The sequence below is a fragment of the Haliaeetus leucocephalus genome, unplaced genomic scaffold (assembly GCF_000737465.1).
Source record: "Haliaeetus leucocephalus isolate CR32 unplaced genomic scaffold, Haliaeetus_leucocephalus-4.0 Scaffold751, whole genome shotgun sequence".
Lineage (NCBI taxonomy): Eukaryota > Metazoa > Chordata > Aves > Accipitriformes > Accipitridae > Haliaeetus > Haliaeetus leucocephalus.
In genome coordinates, this window is record NW_010973187.1 from 11045810 (window position 1) to 11069240 (window position 23431).

At 36.9% G+C, this 23431-nt stretch overlaps 1 protein-coding gene across 1 annotated transcript in view; it reads right to left on the reverse strand.

Annotated features, from left to right (window-relative positions):
• Window positions 1-23431, reverse strand: part of SEMA3A (sema domain, immunoglobulin domain (Ig), short basic domain, secreted, (semaphorin) 3A) — a 167542-nt gene that overhangs the window by 61530 nt on the left and 82581 nt on the right. Inside the window, exon 6 of the mRNA XM_010580947.1 lies at window positions 3284-3377. Within this exon, the coding sequence (XP_010579249.1) occupies window positions 3284-3377 (94 nt within the window). The remainder of the gene's footprint in view (window positions 1-3283; window positions 3378-23431) is intronic.

Genomic DNA, 23431 nt, shown 5'->3' on the forward strand with positions numbered 1-23431 from the left:
ATATATTTGGGAGTATTAAGGCACCTAAACTGATTTTGGAAAAAAAAAATAAAAAATTGTAAATTAAAAGAAATATAAATTAGTGAGACACGGGAACATAAATAGCTTTGAGGATTCTGGATCATCAGAGCTTCTGAAAATCCCAAAGGGTCATTTCCTAAAGAGCAACTGACTGATAATGGGACAATGCTCTGAGGTTTTCTTCAACTATCCCAATATAATTGCTTTAGACTAATACATTCAGTGATATTTTCTCCTGTGATTACATTCTTTGAAAACTGTGCTGCCTCTCATTTTCCTCCTGCCCTGGAATACACACTAGTGGTGCCCAGGGACTGCTAAGTCTCTACATTTTCATGCATTAGCCTGCTCAAATGGAGATTGTTTAGTTAACAGCACATAGATGAGAATGGCTAAATAATGTCTTACATTACTAGGGACTAGTTATATCATGTTCCCAGCTGGCGTTTACTTTAGGGTAGAGTAGCAATAACTATCTTTAATGAACAACTCTTAAAAAAATAATGAAAAAAGTTTGCAGGTGTATGGAACAAGGAATGTATACTGGAAAAATATTGGAACAATTTAATAATAATGAACTGTTTGGTTTGGGTTTGTTTTGTTTTGTTTTTTCTTCAAATATTATTGATTTTTATTTTTTTTTTAGGAGAGAGGGAATACTGAAGATCTTTTTTACGCTTGTAAGAGTTTATTTCAGCTGAAACATAAAATAGGAATCCTGAGCACTAATGGCTGTTAAAGATCTTAAGTTACTTTTTGCAAATTAACCTTGGTGTTTTACCCAAATTCCAGCTTGGGTAATTACATTTCACTTACCTAAGATTTACCTTCTAGTTATGGAGTCGAGAACTTCTTCTACACTTTGCAAAATCTCTGTTTAGTGTTTCTGATGAAGAACAGAGGCTATTTTTCCCTCCTGTATTTAACCATATAAATTACTTTACTTCTCTGCCTTCTTTTATCTTCCTGATAGTTACATTGTGTTACTAATTATAACATTGCATTTTAATGAGTGCCGGGTAATTGTTTTACACAGTTGACCTCTCGAACCTAAGATAAACCACGGTTGCTTGTGAGGACAAATACTTCTGGCCCAGGAGGGGCCGCGAGTAGCTGAGCTGTCATTCAGCTCAGGAGAAGGGAAAAAGCAGTCCGCCCTTGGTGTGAAGCATTTGTGGTCAAGAGGCTCCCCTGGCCTCCACGGCTCTCTTCACCGCTTCACTCCGGTGCTACCTACTGCAGAGAGCAGCTGGACCAAACTTCCCCGTGCAGTCACTGCTTGGCCACTTTATTCCCTGTTCCTCACCTGTTTTGGGGGGAGGAAATTATTTTGCCTTGGGTCATCATTTTACCATAAAATTTATGCTTTTTTTGGGCAAAGATAAGTCATTGTGAACCAGTAGTGAATCTGGTGTACACTTTCTGAAATATCAGGGGAACCTCTGCAGTAAAGGATTGAAGTAAACGTGTTGTTATAATCAGTTACACAATATGATTGTGAGGCAGCTATGAGGAGGCAGAGAAGAAAGGGTGTTCATGTTCAGGATGCAGGAATGTTAATTTTAGCTTCACCCTGAGTTTTGTATAAGTCACTGAAGTAGAAATTAGTCACTGGCTTTGAATGTTGAATTTGCGCCATTTTCTATAGAACTGATACACCCATGGCTCTAATGGAAGCCTGATTCAAAACAAAATATCATACTCAGTCTACTGTTTATTAGGAAGAAAAATACATGGAGTGAAAATTATAGTGATAGGAAGTGGGCTCAAGAAAGCAAAGATGTTTTAAAGACATGAAATCTAAGCCAAGGGAAATAAGATAATCATATTTGTGCCGGACTGAGTGAAAAAAAAAAAAAAAAAAAGAATGTGAAAAGCTAGACGCTGTTGACTTTGTGCAGTTGCATACCGGGTATACCATGTAATACTGGCTTGTCATCATTCTCTTTCTTTATTGTATATTAAAGTAAATAATAAAGCTATTCCCTTGAGAGTAGCTCTGCCACAAATTCAAGTCGCTCCAGGCACTAATTTATACACTGGCCTTTTACACACACATTTTTTTTCCGTTCTGTTTGTACAGGGTACAAGTTGGAGCAAGACATGGATGTCTTTCTTGTTTTTCCTGTTAAAAAGTACGTGTCCTGAGGGTGGCTCATCACCTGTGATCATTAGGGGCTGCATCAGAAAATGAGACACACTTAGGACTAAATTTTTGTTGCTGTCTATTTTGAATAGCTTAATTTGTAAATGTAATTTTAATATAATAAGGATAGATGGTAGGCAAGGCCCTAGACTAGCAATATGGACAAAGTCCTGGAGAAACTAATGTTATCTGGTTATGTGTCATTTCCCAAAGCCTTCTGAGATAAGAGAATCTGCAATTTTCTGAAACTATTGTTGCCCCATTGGATTCGAAGTTGTAATAAATTGCCAGAAAGTTACACGTTAAGGATAAAGTGGCTACACCTGGGCAGAGTCATTACGGAAAGAACAATCTATTTGTTTCACTCTTAATTTCTTCTCACAAAACATCTTTATGCCTTCTTTGTAAAGGAGAAGGAAGAACAATGAACACAATTAATTCAATTAGATAAGTTAAATCAATTAGATAAATTCAATCAATTGGATTAGTTCAATTAGATTAACACAGTCCAGATGCTCTATACTTACCTATTCCATGAAACGAAGTATTACTAATTCAGAAATACCTAATTTATAGAAATCCCGGTGTTCTGGCCAGGAGTTTAATTGTATTCACTGTCAGATAAATCTCTTCGGCTGAAACATCATCTTAAGGCCTAGACCTGTGGCTGCTTGTATATCTCCAGCTCACATGGAGATACAGTTGGGTGATAGACCTTCCTTAGCAGCAAAACTGATGTAAGAAATTACTTATTCTCGCTCTTGCTTTGCTCTCAGCTGTGCTGGTGCGACCATCAGTGTGGCCAGTCTGTAAACGGGGCAATTGAAATAGCTCCAGAGTCATCTAGTTCTGAGGAGGAGAAACACTTCGTAGAAACAAGGTCTTACAGAGGTACAAAGCAGCTCTTGTGATACCTGAATCTTATTTTACACACACCATGTTTCTCAAGACACCTGGGTCAACTATATTAAAAATGAAACTAGAAGGACTTTTGCCTGGAAATAAAATGCAGAAAACAAAGCCCTATCATAGGTGCTGCAAGGAGAAAAAAAGCAGAAAACTGGCAGTTATTTACAGGGAATGCACATCTCATTGAACTTGTATCGTGGCACCTACCTACTAAAAGAGAAGCTGTCAGCAGTTTAGGATCATAAGGGCTTTTCCCTCGGCCATTTTCAAAATGTGAATCTTCCATTCTAAAAATGTTGTCCTGTGGGGCGGAAAAAAAGAAAGAAAAAGCAACATTATCTCATGAAAGAACACTAAAAATAAGTTGAACTAAACAAAGAGCAGTATATAGGATTCATACTGGGTTTTGTGGCTTCAGGAAAGTCAAATTACACCTTCTAATCAGTATTGTGCTGAAGGCTAGTCAAAGTACAAATATACATGCACAGCCTTTGCCTCATCTATTCTACTTCACATATAATTTACATGGTTTCATTGAATTCTTATTGCTTTCACTGAGAATACGTCTGAGTAATAGTAACTGAGGAAGCTGGAATTTGAAGCTTTTGTCTGAGAAAAGATAAAACCTATTTTTCACCGACTATACTTTTCTGAAATATCCTGCAAATGTAGATTAGTACATCATACAATGCTAAATTCTGCTTTTCCTAACCTGAGTATTTAGTGACTCACTGTTCCATGCATCCTCAAATTCAACTTTAACTGCATCAGGAGAGCTTTTTTTATTATTTTTCAGTACTATGCAACAAAACTTTCAAAATATACAGGCTGAGGGCAAAGCATATGGGGATATAAACCAAGATTAAAAAGGGCCTCAGTCAACACTAAGTCAAATCAAGGTCAGTAAATCCAGAGCAATGGGCTTTTCAGTACATTTAATTACTTTAATTTTAACTGGGGGACCAAATCTGCCAATCAATTTGAATAGTGTGTTTATCTTATGTTTTGCACTGAGGCCAAAACCAGAAGAATGGATGCTTTTTGCACAGTAGACTTCTACATTCACAGAAGACTTTTGGAGGCCACAGCAAAAACTGAAATTTCCATTTCCCACTTGCACTATGGTTAATTTGCATTGACACCTAATTAAGTCAAGGAGCCCCAGAGCTGGGACAACTCCTACCCTGCAACAGTTTCTCTGTTTACTTAGGCCTTTGCACCCAGTTCTCAGTCACTTACAGCTAAAAATTCTCTATGAGGTAGATGGTGAAGGACTTCCTTTAACCAATATTTGCAGGACCAAGTAGTTTAGGCTGTAATAGCAACTACAGCTTGATACAGCCTCTTTTTTTCTTATTGACTGATTAGAGATCACTCATCTGTTTTAGGAAAATAAAAAAAGAAATAACTTCAGAATACATGTCTAAAATATATATATTGATAGTAGAAAGCAACTAAGAAGATGTTACAATATTTTTCCCTATTTATTTCATAACAAATCAGCTCTTTAACTTGATTCTCAAGTCCCTACAGCACTTACTGCTTCCACAGACTAAGAAATCCCCCCTGTCTTATTCTCATCATCCCTTTCCAAAGACAGAATCATAGAGCTGCTGGCTGGAAGGGCTCTCTAGATATTGTTAAACCCAGGAGGACTTGAAAGAAGACTATTACCAACATGGGGTATGGTCAGTTTTGGTTTTGTCTTACCAAGTCGTGAAAACCTTCAGGAATGGAAACTATATAACCTTTCTGGGCAACTTCCATTGCCCTCTTAGTGAAGCATTTTTTTCTAAACTGAATCTTCCAAAGAACAACTTGCGACTTTTGGTCCTTATTATATTATCTACAATGATGGCAAAGAGTGTGGGTCTTTCAGCTTCACTTCTCCGGACTAAGTCTCAGGCTAGAACTTCAACTAGCGTGTAAACTCCAGAGTCTTACAGTGTCTTGTGCTCACAAGTGAAAGTCTCAAAGTTGCACACAATACTTTCACCCTCAAGAGCAACGTTCCAGTGCTCAGTGCTGGAGATCTGGCACTCCACAATGCTGTGGAGGATGCAAAAAGATATCAACAACTCAAATTTTATTCAGCAATTGGTTTGGTAATGTTTATTTAATGTGAAGATCATTCAAATAGCTGATGTCTTTCTCACGAGCAGTGAATTCAAGTATCTGGAAGCAGCACTCTCCCTGGCACCCTGCCTTCCCCATCTTGCTCATCCGTACTGAATCCAGGCATGGACCAGGCCAGTGACCACACATACTTCCAAATGGTATTATTTTAAACCTATTGAGTCCATGTTTCTGTGAGTGAGTCACAAGCTATAGTTTTTATTATTTTATTTTATTACAGGCTTGTTTAATTACATCATGAAAGCACGTATCTGTGTGTGTATATTATATATTTTCAAAGGAACATCAGAAGGACTTCACATTTCACTCCATTTACTGCAGAAAAAGGGGAAGGGAAAATGGACTGTTAGCAGGATAGTCTATCTGGAGGGACTTACTGCACTGTAAGATAAAAAGTGTGGACCCAACTTCATGAAGTTTGATTCCAGAACTCAAGCTCAGTATCCTAAGGCATGTTCTTGTAGATGTAGCCTGCCTGATTATGTTTATACAGTCATCCTTTATCTGTAATATCTTGCACAGTATTAAATTTATTTCTTTCCCTTTGTCTTTCTTTCTATTTCTTAATAGTCCAGACACATTCCTTGCTTCTATTCGATTTTCTGACTTTGCTCCTTCTAACCAGAAATGAATAAATAATGAAAAAGAAAACTGGTTTTGAAATTCTGCTGTAGGGTCCATATCTAGATCTTGCACAACAAATAAAAGCAGTAAATTGAGGAGAATGCTAGACCTCAACTACAATAATAGAAAATGGCACTAATGCTACAAATCATTATTGAAAAATGTTATTATCAATCTATGTTTTCTTGGGATTTCTTCTTAGTACATGATAATTGCTCAACCTGCACACCAATGGATATTTGATAAGGCCATAAAGTCAGTGGCATGACAGTTAAAGCAGAATATATTCCCAAAATAATCCCATGTGTCATTATAAGACAAATAGGAAACAGATGTGGAAAGTGATTTGGTGTAGGAAGGATCTGATTTTTGACTGTATTCTTCTGGTTTATGTCACTGTAACTCTACTGATATTGGTGTGTAGCAGGCAAGAAATAGCGGAGAACTGGGTCAGCCTAAGTCAGAGATGATCTACCCTTCTCTTTGTGTTTGTGGAATAAAGCACTTGAAATAAGAGGCCTGACAGGGAAATCCCACAGTGTAAAAATGCAATGTAGAGCCATGCACTAAAACTTTCAAAATGTATGGGCAAGTAATAATGACAATAAATACATGGCTGTTAAGTGCCAAATAAATGTATCATGGTTAGTCTGAGGCCTCAAGGAATTCTGATAAACATGCTATAGGAAGTCCAACCTGTCACAAACAGGGCAACTTGCCCAAATAGCTTTTTGGATGCTCAAGTCAAACTATGTCTATCTACAAACCAACAATGAATACAGGCAACAAAGGAATAAACTCTTTTCTATGTACATCCCCACCCTCTTTTCAAAGGCCAAGGAAGCAATATGACTAATGATAGGTACTTGATCATACTAGTCACTGGTCTGTGGCATTTGCACCCAAATTCTGCCCCAAGATGCCATAACAGCAAGAACTGACATGAGAAGTCATTATCAATATTTGAGGGTAAAATTTCATCTCCTCATTTTTTATAAAAGGTGTGCTTGATTATTTTCCAGAGAGTTAGCCTCCGTGTCAGACTGGAAACAAACTATGCTCCTGGTGTTGTTAAGTCCTGTCCTCCTAAATTACACCCGAAAAACCTGTGTGCAGGCAGCAGAGAGAGTGAGGGCAGCTCTTGGGTAATGACTCGGCACCAAAATCAGTCTGCCTGCAGATAGCAAAGACCAAGGCTCTGCTCAGAGACTTAGGCGCGACTATGGACTGTGTGAGTGTGGCCGCCTTTGGTACAGCACAGACAAGAGCTTTTAGCTAGAAAGAATACACATTATTTCTTCTCAGAAAAAATTCTGATCAGTTTATAATTTTGCTGCCTCTTGGGTTTTGCAGTAAATTGAATGCAAAGAATGATACTGCAGTGAGTCAGCAAATACCTTAGCCATAAACAGCAAGAAAAACTGTGTGTTCACCAAATGCTCACTGTTTCAAATTCTTGTGAGGGCTATTATGTAATCGAAGACAGGAATTCATGACAAAGCAAGCTTGCCAGGCTGGAGGAAATTCTCTAGAAATGCATGAAGAAGAAAAAAAAAAAAAAAATTCAAAGAAAGGCCTTTGTAAGTCAACGAGTACAATTATTGTCCAAATCCCTTCTTTAGTTGCACTGGCAGCCCAAAAGGACATTACAATGTGCTTCAAATCTTTTTAAGGATCCTTGGAGCTAAAAACCTTGCAGTAGCATGTTTTATTTCATTGGTGCTGGGTTTTGAACTCTAGGTTTATCTTTCATTGATGCTTCTTTATAATCCATAATAAAACTACTGAAAATGAGATTGTTTAGGTCTTGAAATTCCACAAACTCATAATGACAATACCTGACCGCTGGCTCATGGTATAGCATGAATTGTTTTACCTAGTAAATGTCTTGCATGGTGGGAGATTATGCTTCTGGCTCCTTAAAACACATGTTTTCCCATAGCACATAATGTTATAGATCACAAGACTCAGCCAGAAAGAACTACAGTTCAGTCCTGGAGATGAACATAAAAGTTACTGTGATTCCCATTCTTTGGCCCAATGATCTGCCATTTCAAGGCTCCAGAAATTCACTTTCAAACGGTTGAAATATGGCTGAAGTAATGCCCCATATCATGATACTGAGTGGTGACAAGACATTGCTATTTGCCAAGACTTATTTCATATTTTGCTATTGAATAGCTTTGGTCAGCCAGTGTATCAATACAATATAATGCTATATATACATATACATATGTATATATACCCAATATTATAACTTTTTAAACCATTTTTTGTATCTCTGTCAGCAGATAGCCCATCTAGAACTGTCTCAACAAAACAAGGACAAGAAAGATGAAAGCATACAGTAGTTGTTTTTGGTAAAAAAAAAAAAACAACCAAAAAACCCTTCTTTCCCACTTTAGTACTATTTCTGGCTTGTGAGAAAATGTGTGGTTAATGGGGAAGAACTAACCTACCAGAATGGACAGCACTGACTGCTGAGTTTCAGGGTGATTTTTTTTCCTGAAACTTTTCTGGCAATTCACACAGAAACCATCCCAGAATTGCAGAGCCTGATGCAGCGAAACCGCTGCTGGTCAATAATAAATCAATGCAGTGCAAGCAAATGATCTGAAGATGCTGTGTTGATGGAATGCATGCAGCTACTAAGAAGGTATTGCTGGTTTAAATTATAAGGCATGGAAGACAATTGATTTGACAGCAGTGATGCTCCCTAGCTGCTCTAGTGCAATTGCAGGAACTCATATCCTTACTCTTGTAACCCCCAAACCAAAACCAGAAAGGAGCACATTTCCAGGGTACCTTCCAGGGGCTAGTTGATCTCCACAACAAGCTGCCAAACAATAACATGGGATGGTCCAGGAGCATTCAAGATGCCAAGAGCCTTAGGAACTATCACATCCTTTGTTTAATAAAAAACGTAGAGTTGGCCACAGCTGTGAGCATTATTGATGTTAACATTTCCCTTGCTGTTTCCACAGACTCTGTTATGTTACCATGAAGCATTTTATAAGACAAATAGATTAAAGGGGGGGGGGGGGAACACAGAAAAAAACCCACCCCAAAGCCCCAGAAAAAAATAACCCCAAAAGATTGCCAGAGTGGAGTGCCTGGAGTATGACAGTGCACCAGGAAGGAGTATCCATTTGGAGGACTTTAAGGCCAATGGCAGTGTCTCTTAACTGAGTCAGAAGTTGCTGACACTGAAATATTGTGTTCTCTGTATTATTCAGTGTTGGTCAGAACAAAAAGAAAAGCCCCACTTCCCACTCGGAGAAAAACTTTCAGACTTGTTAAGGTTTGGATTTATGCCCTCTACATAGAGGCACTAATTGGGGTGGCTAAATTTGCTGCTGCCCTAGTCACGGTCAGCAGAAACAACAGGGTCCTCTGAATGACAAGTCAGACCAGCTCAGAACTGCAGTTCCCAAGGGCAAGATCTCTCTTCATTGACCACAGAGGAAGCTTGATATGAATTTAGGTCTGAGCTAAGACTCTTTCTGAAATGAACACTGCTGAGGCAGCTGATTGGAGACACCTGACTTTGAAAACAGACACTGATGGTTTTGCTGTTTGGGTTTTTTTTCTTTTTTTTCTTAATCTCCCCTTCAATATATTAATTTCAGTGAATTTTTGGTTTTTCTCTTGCCCAATACAACTTTCTGTGCACATATTTTATGACTATATCAAGGATATTTCACAGAGTCTTTTAAGTACATTTCACTCTATGAGAAATGATTTATTTATGAATTGTGTTACTTTTCAAGAATAATTTTAAGTGGAACAACTGTGCAGGATATGGCTATGTTGTTATTGTTATTATATTTCCTATTTCACACTTAATCTATTGAGTCATGAAAACTGTTAAATATGAGGACTTTGGTTTCAGGTTTGGGAATCATGCTGTTATGGAACTTTTAATAAGAAACTTTTATTAAAGTCATCCCCATGGAATGCTTTATTTTTAAAAAAGTGCAAGTGCAAATAAATATAATGTGAGAAATTATGCAAAAAATACAAATATTAAAACAAATGTAAATGTTGAGGCAAGTGGTAACCATTGGGGAAATAGGTGAAAAGTGATTGAAGCAATAATGCAACTGTTTTAAATCATTAATTATTAAAAAAAAAAGAAAAGAAAAAAGAAAGAAAAAAGAAATGCACACAATGGGCTTCTGACTTTTAGTGTTCAAGTTCCATATGCTATAGGCTTTTTACCTGCGTAGATTTGGGGGATACTGGGCTCTGCAACACCTTTATTATATTTTGTTTTTCCAACTTGAGGCTTAGCAGAATTCAGTTATCGGAAACTAGTTTTAAAACCCTGTGGGAAATCACTGTAAGTGGCAGATCTTTAGTAAAATGGTGTTCCCAAAGAAAGGTCTCCAGCTTCTCTAGGGCCTGGAACTGAAACTCTCTTGGGCTGCTGTGCTGTGCTAAAGGGGACAGAGAAGGAACTCGTCTGTTGAAGAGCATTTACCCACAAAACTGACCACAAGCTCCTAAGAAGATCTGCCCACCTCTCTGTGCCTGCCCTCAGGCAGCTTGCCCGGGTTCCTGATCACTGCAAGACCTCTCAGTCTCTACATTAACCTGCGTCCTCTTTTTCAGACTCAAGAAACACTCTTTCCATTAAGCCACTCTACTTGTAGCTGTTCACTGACATTCTGGTACCTGGAAATCTTATTTTTGATACTGAGATAAAAGAGCTGTTGAGATGACATCCAGCTCTATGCTTCATTCTGTAGATTAATGAAAACAGAACAGAGCTCTTGATTTCTGTTTCTCCTTTTATCCCTATAAGTCACTTCTACTGGAAAGTTTTCCTAGCTTACAATGTTCAGAAGATGCCTTAAGATGCAGTAGACAACTCTGGTAAGCACAAGTTTTGAAAACTTGTTTGCCTAGACTAAGCTGAATTTGGACAACTCACCTTCTCAATAGCTCTCTTTTAGTCAAATATCAAAAATCCCACATTTCTCTGCTTTCTTCTGAAATCAAATCAATTAATATTTATTAAGTTACCATACACCTTTGGAAAATGGGAAATGTTTCATATCTATCTACCTACCTATCTATCCATCTATCTATCTACATAATTATAATTCAATTAATTTAATGACATGGAAAACATAGCCAAATGGGCTGTTCAGGAACAGCTGGTTTGATCTACTCATTATTCCTAGTTTATGATTTGTAAGTGCTTCTGCTTCTGATTGGAAGACAAACCAAGTGTCAATGTCAAATAGTGAAGTCTTGTTCACACCTGAATATACTAGTTTGCATACTAATATTGGTATTTATATGAAGAATAGCCTCTTTCAAATAACTGTGCAACATATGTAAATAAAAGGAGGGCAGGCACAGTCAAACTGAGCAGCTGTTCCAAAAAGCAGTATATGTTTGTGGACTTACTTTGCAATATTTCACAAGCTAAAGACACTACACTTATCTGACTTTCATGCAACAGTATTTGTTTTGGTTTTTTTTTTTCTAATGATGTCACGTATCTATTTGCACCAATTTTAAAGCACTGCCTAGATTTATATTTTGGATAAAAAATATTGTTCTAATTCTAACACAAATAAATGAGCAGACATGAAAAATATCAAGGAATTTCATTATAGTGTCATTATACTATCTATCCCTTTAGAAAAACTTGCAAATTCAGAGTGATTAGGAGAAAAAAAAATCAACCCAAAACAAACCAAACACACAGTTAACATGAATGACATGTTAACCTTGACTGATTAGTAAAGACACCAAAAATGTCATCCCAATGGCATACCAGACACTAGATACCATCAAGGATATTGAACAATTCTCAGAGGACACTGAGAATTAAAATGCCTTTGTATTGCAACTTTCTGGGTTGTCAAGTGTAATACATCACCTAAGATCACGGTCTGGCTCATATAGGATGACCTCTGGAAATATAACCACCATACAATGACTGTCTGTTCTAGTCAAGTTATTAAGTGGTCTGCATATGTAAGCAATAAGATATACAAACTTAAAACCAGTACACATAACTGAACTACATAACCTAAAAGTCTCAATTCTTTAAGTGTTCCTATTCTTACCCCCAACATATTTTCCATTAAAAACATTTGGAACGTATTCTAATTGCTTTAGCAGATTCTACTATTATGTTAAATAAATTATTGGGCCATGTTCTATTACACGATTGTACTGGTTTTCTATGGTTATTTTTAGCATTCAAGGCCACTGCTTTCCCCCTTTGTCTTCTGGATTTCCTGTATGTTATTAGACTGTGGTGAGGTCAGGCATCAGAGGAAATAACAGCAGTGCTAACTCCTAGACCCAATGTTTTATGAATTACTGAGCATCAGTGAGGTAATGGCAATAAATCTAACCCAGTCTCAGTCTTGTGTCCTGTTGTAAATAAATGAAGTTAGCAAAGGTGTTATTTTATTCAAGAGCCTTCCTGATGAGAACGAAAATGCTTCCCCCGGGGGATTGTTTGTAAAATTGCTTCTATAATTAGGGTGCTGTTTAACAAGAGAAAGGTTCTCCAGTTTTCCTGGGGAACTTTCATGTCTGAGTCAAGGGTATCTTATTTACAACACAAAAACGACTGCAAATTGAGGAAGCAACGTATAGAAAGGACTTAGTCAAGTGGAGTTAACATATAAGCATATGGCCAAGATTTTCTAATTTCCCAATTGATTTTGCATGCTCCTGGGTTGGGCATCCAATTTAAGACTTGCTCAAGGGCTCTGATTTTCACTGAATACCTTCGTAGGCAATTTAAAATTCTGATACTTGAAACTGTTAGTCACTTCTGCCTTGCTTTTTAGCCTATCTGCTTTTTAATTCCTAGCATGGAAAAATCTCTAATATGAGCACACGTCCTAACTAAAGTCTTCCAAAATCCGAGTCTAAAGGAGTGACAGAATAAGGAGCAAGGCTAGAAAAATACTATGAACTCTTTTTCCCTATAATAAGACCTACCGAGCATGCTTTCAGAGAATTTGTGCAAGTAACAAAGAAGGGACAGAGAATTACACCCACAGCAACTACTGTAACAACTATTAAGCCTTGCTGTTTTCTCTAAGATACTGCAATCTATCTGCAACATTTCACTCAGAGAAGCCTGTAAAGTGTCAGGTCTAGCCCCGTGTTTGATATGTATTCAGATTTGAAAAAAAAAAAATATAAGCAAGGTCTGGAATACAGAAGCTGAAATTCTGACCCTTTGGGCAATTTTTCTTTTCCTGAGGCAAAGCTTAGATTTTAAATCTCTGCAATAAGCACTTCTCTTTCGTCTTTGTTCCCTCCACTTGCTTTCAGTGTGACACCACCCAGCCCTTCTGCAGCCTCATTTTATTTTTCTTCATTAGCAAAAAATAATATCCTCAACATGTTAATAACTGGTATTGCATTAGAGAACAATACATTTGAAAAGCTAACTTCTATTGTGCACATGGAGACATAACTAACAGCAGACATAATTATAACCTCTCTCTGTGACAAGTTGCAATTATTCTTCATGGCACTGTGTTTAAGAGCAATGCATTTCTCATACAGGTTGGAGTTTTTTATTTAAAAAGTCAACAATGTTTGATATTCTTTTCCCAGTGCAACAAAAACTTTGCTGACACAGAAACAGATGGATTTAAGTGTTTTTGATTCAGGGTGACTGAAGAAAATACATTAAAATTCACTCCTTTATTCACTACTTTGCCTGCTTTTCTAGCACCCAGAAGTTCCCAGAAGGGGAGAGAGTCAGCAATGCTGGCAAGAATATGTAATACACTCAGCTCATATATCTATAATGTACACTCATAAATAGGAATGCACAGTGTCATCGGGGCTAATCAGCATCCAACCAGATAACTCCATTGCCAATAGTCATATTTTCACAGAAGAAATGTTGTCTCTCATTTAACAGAACTTTGGCTCAAAATCCTGGCTGTTTCACCCAGTAAGATCATAGTTTATTGTAGTGTAGTGTAGTACGGTATAATATAGATCAACTTTGTTGACTAAAGCAAACTGACAAGCACGCTAACCTCTCACAGGGAAGAAGTAGTTCTCCTTAAAGTTCTGTTGATTTCTGGGATAATTTTTTTGTAGTCAGGTTTAATGGAATCCAAATGATTAAGCTATTCAAGTATTTTGAGAAAGAAAGATGACATTCACATTACTTCACATTTCATCACCCACCACCAGCTCACAGTCACAGTGTGGAGTGCTTATGGTCCTGAACCGAGTTAGGCAGGACCTGTCTTTGTGCTCAGGGGAGGGTTAAGGTTTGTAACAATAAACCCTGCAACTAAGGGTGATGCCTTCCCAGATGTGGCGTGATCCCTGAGACTTCTGTGCGTATCTTCTCAGGCCCTGCTCTCAGAGCTTCAATCTGGAGTCCAGTGAAGTCAAAGAAAGATTCCCCTCAAGTTCAGTGAACGTCAGAGGAATCTTTCTCGTATCCCTTGCCATGTTTACGTGTTAACTCAAGGTCACAGCAAATCCTTCCAAATTACTATGAATTAAAACAGTTGTTCTCCATCACCATCAATTTAAAAGGTTTGAATTGATGAATATACGACTTCTAAACTTGCTTTTGTACCGTCACCCTTCTGCTTTTTGTCATCATGAAAGTAATGGCAGTAAACACTGAAGAAAAATCATGTGTGTTCTTAATCCATACTGATTACTTGTTTTAGATTATCTGACTGAAATTCAAGCTTCATTTGCATTTATGCAGATAAATGTTAAATGTTTAACTGCACTTAGCTGTTGATCCTTGAAAGGTATAATTACACACAAACACATACATGCACAAACAAAAATAATAAGACCTGAAATATTAATCATCTCACCTGCTGTGCCAAATCACCCTTTTAATTTGTTATTCATAAACAAAAGCACCTTTAAACAATGAGCTAAGTTCTCTCCTCAGTGACGCTTGTGCAACCCCAGTGAAAGCCAACATAACTAAAGAAAGAAGTCAGTTTTGGAGATTATCAAGCAGGTTGAATATCAGAAGGGTCAGGGTGGTTTTTGCACATCCACAATATAAATGCAATTTTTAAGTCATTGGGTTGCTTCTAAACCATCTTGCCTTAGTTTTACAACTGGAGTGTTTCCTTACTGTAAGTTAGCCCTGGATCCAGAAAATTTGATCCTAATTGGTAGGGAAAAAACACATGCCTTTCTATGTATTTATTAAAATCTTGTCAAACCATCTGCAAGATAATGCTGCTCAGCTTTCTATCACCTTGGATGTAAACATTTCAACAGGAGAAGGTGTTTGTGCTGTTTGAGGCACCTTCTGAACTCTGCTGAGCTTATCTTTTCTTTATAGATGAAACTTCGTTTACCTAAGATTTGAACACTGATTACAGGCCCCTGAGAAACAGGAGACAGTTTTCGAAACATTGTCGACTCTAATTGGTTCCTGTCAAAACGTAAGTCCCTCGGAAAGGGAAGAACTCAGAGGTATGGTCTTGTAGGAAAAGTGACCAAACATCTGCAATGATGCTGGAGTTTTCTTGTAAGAAAAGTCTCACGAGGGCTAGCAAGGTCCGCTAGTCCCATACTGCACATTTAAAGATGCACAGGAAAACGGTGGGAATGAAACGTATCTTTCCCCTTTCCTTTTCTTTTGTATGCAGGCATTAAAATTAACACTTACAAATGGAATCTGAAATATAATAGCCCAGCTGTCTTCCTGTTTCAGGAGGTGCTAGTGGTAGCAGAGAAGTCAAATTGCACGACTGGCATTTCATTCTCATATCAGTGACTAAGCATCTGCTCCAAAAACCATTCAGTCTATGGCACTCTCCTCTCATCTTTCAGTGGCCTCTGAATTAAGGCCTCAAAAGATCAGAAGCAGCATCACTTTTTGCGTAGATTAAAGGAACAGGAATTTTAAAACTACATTTCTGCCTGAAAATGTTTTATTTGTCAATGTTAGAGATAAAATCTCATTTTGCTGACTGAAGGCAGCTAGAATAAACCAGAGCAACTCGTACATTTATGTCAAGGACTTTCTGGAACTTTGTGTAAAGCTGTGTTCACTGTTCCCTTCTGCATCTTTCCACAGAAAGCAATTCTGCAAACACTAGTACAGTACCTCATTTTATAGATCAAGAACAAGATTTTAAAGTCACAATAGCTTTTTAAAAATTTTATTTTATTTTTTATGAATGAGGTCAATGCTCAGTAACAGTCAAAAAAAGCAAATTTAATGCTAAGAGTTTCAAGGAAAGAAATAAAGAACAAAACCAACAGCATCTTTATGCCTCTATAAAAGCATGGCACTCCTGCATTTTCAGTACTTCATGAAGTTACAGTCCTCTAACTTAGAAAGCATACAGCACACTGGAAGAGATATGAAGAAAAGAAGACTCTTCTCAGTTTGTTCTAAACTGAGAAACTGGCAGGTAGAAGGTTTAAAACAAAATAAAGCTATGTTCCTCACATATTACAATTTGTAGGGCATGGGATGTTGTGGATTCTTAAAATATATGAGCTCAAGAAATGCCAGTACTAATTCATCAAAACCAAGTCATTGAAAAGCATTAAATACAGAGACTCCACCCCTGGTTCAGGAAATCCCTGAACAACGAGTGCTGGAGCCTGGGAGACTATATCACTAAGCACTGCTGCATGCTCGCCGCCTTATTCTCTTCTACTGGCATCCATTATGGGCCCTTGTGAGAACCGAGATACTGGGCTAAATGAGCCTTTGGTCTGAACAGATTTGACTGTTCTTATGAAATGAGGCAGAGAGAAATTAGGTAATTTAGCCAGGAAATCTATGCCAAAGCAAAAAGCTAATGTTCTAGTTCCTGAGCCTTGTCCAGTGCCATAAACAAAAGTATATAGTCCTGCCTCAAATCCTAGTAAAGCTAAAGGCAACTGAGCTTACTCAGCACATGCAAAGCTATGCACAACGTGCCAAGTAAAATTGTTAAGGATCACTTGTGATGGGAAGAGTGCATCAGCCTTTGTGTCCAGTTAGCCTTTAGTCTCCCTGTGATTCCCAAGGAATATCTCTGTTGGATTCCCAATGCACAGACGAATTGCCATATGCAAATAGCCACTTGGTTTTTATTCACTTGAGTTTTACAAGAATTAGCCTTGGAAGCAAAAAATCCCTCTTACAGATTTCCAGCTCTAAAGCAATTTAATATTAATTAGCTAAACAATCATAAAAACAAAAATTAAAAAGAAATAGGTCATTTAACTTAGAATAAAGATCAGGTAATGCAAACCACAAAATTTCATAGGGAGAGATAAGTTGGGGTTTTTTTAAGTGACTTTTATGATTCATATACAGTCAGTAGAGATTCACGTGACAATATTATTCTAAAATGTTCCCATTACATCCAACACTTATTAAAATAATCTAATCTGTTTAAACATATTGGAGGGAAGAAGAGCTGTTATGTAATTATCTCTTTCCCTAAATTGTTCTTTGATTTGGTTTCAAGGTTCAAAGATCCACCCAGTTTTTGTGTTAATAGCCAGCACTGATGTCACTGGGAGAAACAGAACGGAAGATAGAGGTGGAGGTTGGATTTGAAGATAAATTGAATAAAAACATTAGAAACCACTGGATAAGAAAAGCAAACAAACATCCAATAAGTCCACCTCTGGTTTCATAACTCTTCCTTGTTTCTTGATGTATCGTAATATCCTTCCTTTCCCTTTTTAATCATGCAAACTTACAGCTGTCTTTTTGAACATTTTTAGACTCAACTTCAAGTGCCTCACTTGATACCATATGTCATACATTTCCTCTTCTTTTTGTGAAATGGCTTCAGCTAGAATGGTTTAACCTTATTTTCCTGCTGTCTGGATTTTGTCTCTTGGTATTCAGAAGCCTCTTTCTATCTTAAATGTCATTCATTTTAAGTCGTTTCATCAAATTTTGGTCACAGGTTTTAAATTCTGCACCATTAATCTTCTTAACTAATATAAGAAGTTAAAAACTCATTTATTACAATTGTACCATGATGAGGATACGTGCCTACACAGAGCAGCTAAAGGGCAGTAGAAGATTCCTGGTAGAAAATTAGTGAGTGTAAGCTGCAAACAAGAAAATGAAGTGACAATAACAGGATGTAAAATAGACCAGACTTGCTCTGCCTTACAATGTCCAGATACTTTTTTTGTTTGTTTGTGTTTTTTCTGCTGCATTTCTACCTTTCTACAACTTCTGCCTTGCCATCACATTAGTTTTTAGCCATTTATATAATTTTCAGTATGGGGATTTAATCTACTGTCTTAGATGACAATGTCTAAGGAAGAACACCAAATGCTTCTAGTAGACTTACATGTCAAGAGTCTGAACATTAAAATCTAAGTTTAACAGCATACCTAAGTTCATGTTTTTTCTGAGGGCTGGTGTGGGTTGTTTCAAGCTGGATAATAATTTGCCTCAAATCTTGCACAATTGAATTGTATCTGAAATTTCATACTGCTTCCTGAGTTCCCTTCTTGGTTTCAATTTGGATAATTTTATTCTTTCTAGTTCAGAGAAATGCAAATCAATATCCAGGAACTTTTCTGAACTGTATTGCTTCTGAGTGACTGCCTCATTTTATTATTTTTATTTCATGGTCATGAACATCCCAGATACTATGACAGATGTGAAAGATAAGCACTATTTCTGAAGATGCATAATTCTCTCCATTCACCAAGGATAAGGCTGGATAACTGTAACAACTGACTATGTTTCAGGTGATTTAAATCAGGTAAAATAACTTCTACCCTCTGAAATTAGGCTGTAATTTAAGTCTGGAGGGAGTAAATTATCTAATACCAGGAAAGAGTAAAATACTGAAAGTCTCAGGTCCTCGAGCATACTTCCCTGTTGCCATCTATTCATCTTTCTCACTGTCTTTTTTCCTCCATTTCATGACCCAGTGTTCCCTGGCACTATAAGAAACCCCAGATCTCTCTCCCTTTCCCCTTCAGAGTGTCCTGTCTATGGTGCTGCCTGTGGAGAACCTATGAAACTGAAAACCAGTTTGTCCTTTTGAAGCATCTCAATGCAGAAAGACTTCAGATTTGGTTTTACTTGACATACATGAGCAATCTCCCTGAAAACAATGAAATAATTTGCTTAAGTTCCTTCTGAATGAGGTTCTCAGACTGCTTTTCATAAGTGTGCACTTAAATGCATAGGTAACTAATGCTCAGATTTGACAGATTGGCACATAAAGCCTAATCCCAGCTCTACAGGAATCAAAAAGTAACCAGTGATCACAGTGCAACAGAGATTTGGCTTTAAAAGCAACTTTAAAAACAAATATGCAGCTCCCATATTCTTTCCCTTTGTCCCAAATCACTGAAATCTCTTGAAAAAAATATTGCAATCTCTTTTTAATTAAATAATTTGAAAATTTAGCTATTGCAACTAAATTCAGCATTAAGTTTCATTCCTTCATCTATGTAATGATAGTGGTAGTTATTCATGCTTATTTTTATAGCTCCCCTCATCTCACCCCTTCTCAGATGGCTAGTACATTTAAAATCCTCCTCACAGCAGTCACTAACCTTCATATCCAACCTTTATTTCCCTGCTTAACATACTGGCTTCTACTATAACATTGCTTCTACTCTTTAGGAAGCTTTTGGGTGAATGTTGTTGCAGTTTCTCATACCCTTTTTTTCAAATTTTACTTCAGTCTTGTTAGTCTGGAGGAGTCCAGTGATTTAGAAGTAGTAGTGCCAAAAGAGAAAAAAGCAGGTAGGGAAGTTTGAAATACTCATTGTGGTTATTTGACTACAGACACATATACGCATTTTGGGGGCTTTTTTCAGGTAGAAGATGAAAAAAAGTCATTTTTCTAGAACATAGTTTGAAAAATGAGAATAAAACCCCACTTATACTAAGATGTTAATAGACACCAATCTTGTCAGTAATTAATTTGGCCTGTAGTACATAAAATTTGACCAACATTAGAAATCTTGAAATAAGGTATGCTCATTTGAAATAGGCATTTCTTAGAAAGTCTTAGAAGCACTTGAAAAGATTGAAGTCCATTAGAAATTATTACATCTTATTATTATTATGAAGAGTTTAAATGTTTATTCTGAGGTACAATATTCAATTTCCTGTCAATTTTTTTTTCCATTCAAGGCCTCAGGAAAGATTGAGGAGACATGTTGTCTTTAAAACTTTGGCTTTTTATTGTTTTTATACATCCTTCTATCTTTATTTTCCTCAAAGAAACTTAAAATTACTTTTAATGGCACTTAGATTCTTAAGCACCCCATTGAAGATGAGACTGAACTTACTAAGTCAGATAAGCACCCATGAATATGATGCTTTTGATGTGTAGTTTACATTCCACTAGTTAGGTATATAAATATGAAAATTCAAATTCAGGTATAAATTTCAGGAGTAGATTAAAATTGTTTTTCTGGTATCTTAAGTATCTTATGTAATCTTAGATCCTTAAAAGCTATTGCAAGTGTGGTATTTTCCTGACTCAAGACCAGTGAAAACTAGAAAGCCACCAATGAAAAAAAGGTTTTTGCTCCAGTTTAACTCTTGCAGTAATTGAAATCCTAGTTAACCCCAAAAGATATTACTTTTATCTTTTTGGGAAGTTTTAGAAGGGTTAAGTCTGGATTTGCTTCTGACCATACTGCATAATATCTAGAAAAACAACTAAGAAAGATGCTGTAGATGTAAGTTGGAAAAAACCACCTCTGTTTTTTTTTATTTTTTCCACCACAGGAAAGATTTTGGACCAGGATTTGATTCCTCTTACTCAAATGGCTAATGTGGCTCATGAGAGTAAGTCATTGCTTCATATGAGTAAGATGTCAGGCTTTTTGGAAGTAACTGAAGTCTCCAGCTTTTCTTACTGTCTTCTATTATCTGTTTTAAATTATTTCCTTATTTATTATCTTTAATACCCCATGAAATATACTGATTGTAAAAATAATATCTAAGTCATTAAGTGTTATCTAAACTACTTGCTGCAATGTCAGCTAAAATAAATCACATTTTTTAAGGGATTCTATATCATCCTTCTACAAAAAATAACAGACATTTTCCTTTATTTTCTTTTAGCCCTCTCTTTAAAACTTCTATTTTGTGGTTCTGATATGTGACTGTTTTTATAATGTCAGGAAAGTACCTTGAGTTAAAAAATTTATTGTGCTATAATCTTTGTACAGAGAGATTTAGCATTTCTTTAACCATCCTTTACACTGTAGTCTTACTATCTCCCTTCAAGGTAATCCTTTTTACAGAGGGTCATGGATTTTCAGCGTCTGCATGAAAACACATTTGCACAAAGAAATAAAAGCCAAATTCACAAACCTACAAATGACAAGCAGAAAAGGCTTGTATTCCAGCTTGCTTTCCTGCAAATTCCTTTGAAAGGCTAAACAGCCTTTTCAGTGCAAGCACTAATCTGCGGACTTGTATTGCTATGTTTGAATGTAATGAGATTCCAGTAAACACATGCACTCCGTGTCAACACAGTGAGCTCAGTTTAAGAGCAGCTTATTTTCAGCTACTTTCAGGCAGCTAAAACCAGACCTGAAATACCACTTTAACTGGAATGAGAATGCCTGTGCAGGGATTTGCATTAACTTAGTGAGACATTCACAACTTTGCTTATGGACAATGCTTAAGTCATGCAGAGAGCTCTTCCATGATCAAAACTTCCACTGTCTTGTCCAAACTTTCCTTTTGTGGCTCCCTTTCTTGACTGAGGTTAAACAAAGTCAGCTTTCCCCATTACTGTTCTGTTTATCCCCACCAATCTTTGAGAGAATACATAAACCTTGTACTCGTGTCTGAATCATTTATTACTATATTATGCTTGTTGGAAGAATCTTTGTGGCCTTATTCCATGTTAAACGATGACCAATCTTTCCATGTCCTAAATTCGGTATGAGTTTCACAGCTTTTTACTTAGGAATCAAAATTTGTGATCTGGACTAAACTCTACTGACTTCAAGGGATTTGTTCTTCAGTAAGTATTCCAGGAAAAGACCTAGGTATAGCAGCAGTAGGCTGATGAAGACTTACGCTTTCATTACTCCCACACTTGAGTAATGAAACCAGATCCCTGTTTCTTATAACAAAAGATGATGAAAAGCATAAACAGAAAGGTTTGTTAAAACAGAATAAAATAAATTGTTATTCAGAAAACGTAAATTAAGTTAAGCGCCTCAACCAGCTATAATTAAATTCAATATGCCACCATGACTATTGTTGATATACCACCTTCATGACCACTGATGCGTAGCCAAACAGAAAATGAAACTTGGATCAAGTAAAGGGAAAAAACAACAGCACTATTGCTCTGGAGTTTTCTGCTGTTTGACACATGGTTTGTATTGTAGGTGCACTCATATCCCTTATGAAACCCTTTGCAAGCTTGTAAACAAATGTTAGCTACAGAGAGTAATGTTGATTTGTAGAAATGGCAAAATGCTTTCAGGTTTCGTGTTGGTTCCATGCTTCAAACTACCTGGAAGTATAGGATGAAATGATTAGAGAGTTACTGCTTTGAAAAACTAATCAATGCCATTTGTTTTCTGATTACACATTTACTGGTTCATAATTAAAAAAAATAAAATCATACTTCAGGGCAAAAGAACACATTGGAAGATAGTCTTCCTCCCTTAGACTGTTTTTTTCCTAATCCCCCTTTAAAAGCTGTTTCCAGGTCTGGAATCAGGCTGAGTCAATCAGTAGATACGCTTTTACTGTGCCCAAGAAGTAAAAGTCTGTATTATCTGAGAAGCCACAGCACAGAAAACTGACCAATTCTTTGAGAATCCCAGTATTTAAGACTTTTTCCTTTTTTTTTTACACTTACATTTAATAACTTTGTGTAGGCTTGGCCACTATGTGTGTAGAAGGTCTTTGAAGGGCATCTAAAGATTATTCAGTGGACAGATAGTTCCATCATTGCTATTTAGCTTGTCTGCGGATTTTTTTTGGCCCGGAGACATGGGATCATTTTCACATGACAATGACTGAAGCTTCATCTTTCAAGAAATCTGGATTGCAGAGAGCAAAACCAATTAAGGCTGAACCACTTGGCCTCGGCAGAAGCCTGAGGACTGGAGAAGAACCCATAACATTGGTGTCATCCTCAACCAAAATGTGCAGCAGCTTTGCATATCACTGATAAGATGGTGCCACCACTACTAATTATCTCACTGGCATAAAAACACATATCATAGCATGAAAAAGGCAGATTTCTATCATGAATTCTTCATCTTTCCTTTTCTTCTGCCAATACTTTCCTAGCTGTGTTGTGAGCAAAGATTTCTGCAGCATGAGGCAGATTTTTTTTTTCTTTTTTTTTTTCCTGTTTTGTCAAAAGACATGATCAGGCAAAACATTTAAATAAGGGTAAACTTAAGGTATGTGAATAATTTCATAGCCTGGAGCAAGGCCAATGTTTCAGGAGGACAGCAGAGATGGGAACTTTACATCTTCTTGCTTACATATGAAAAGGTCTCAGATTAATGATCTATTTATCTAGTGGATTGTTTCTCTTTAAACAAAGAAAAAAACAGAATATACTGTGTATTTGTCACTGCCAGTTTGCATAATGCTAGGAAATTATTTTT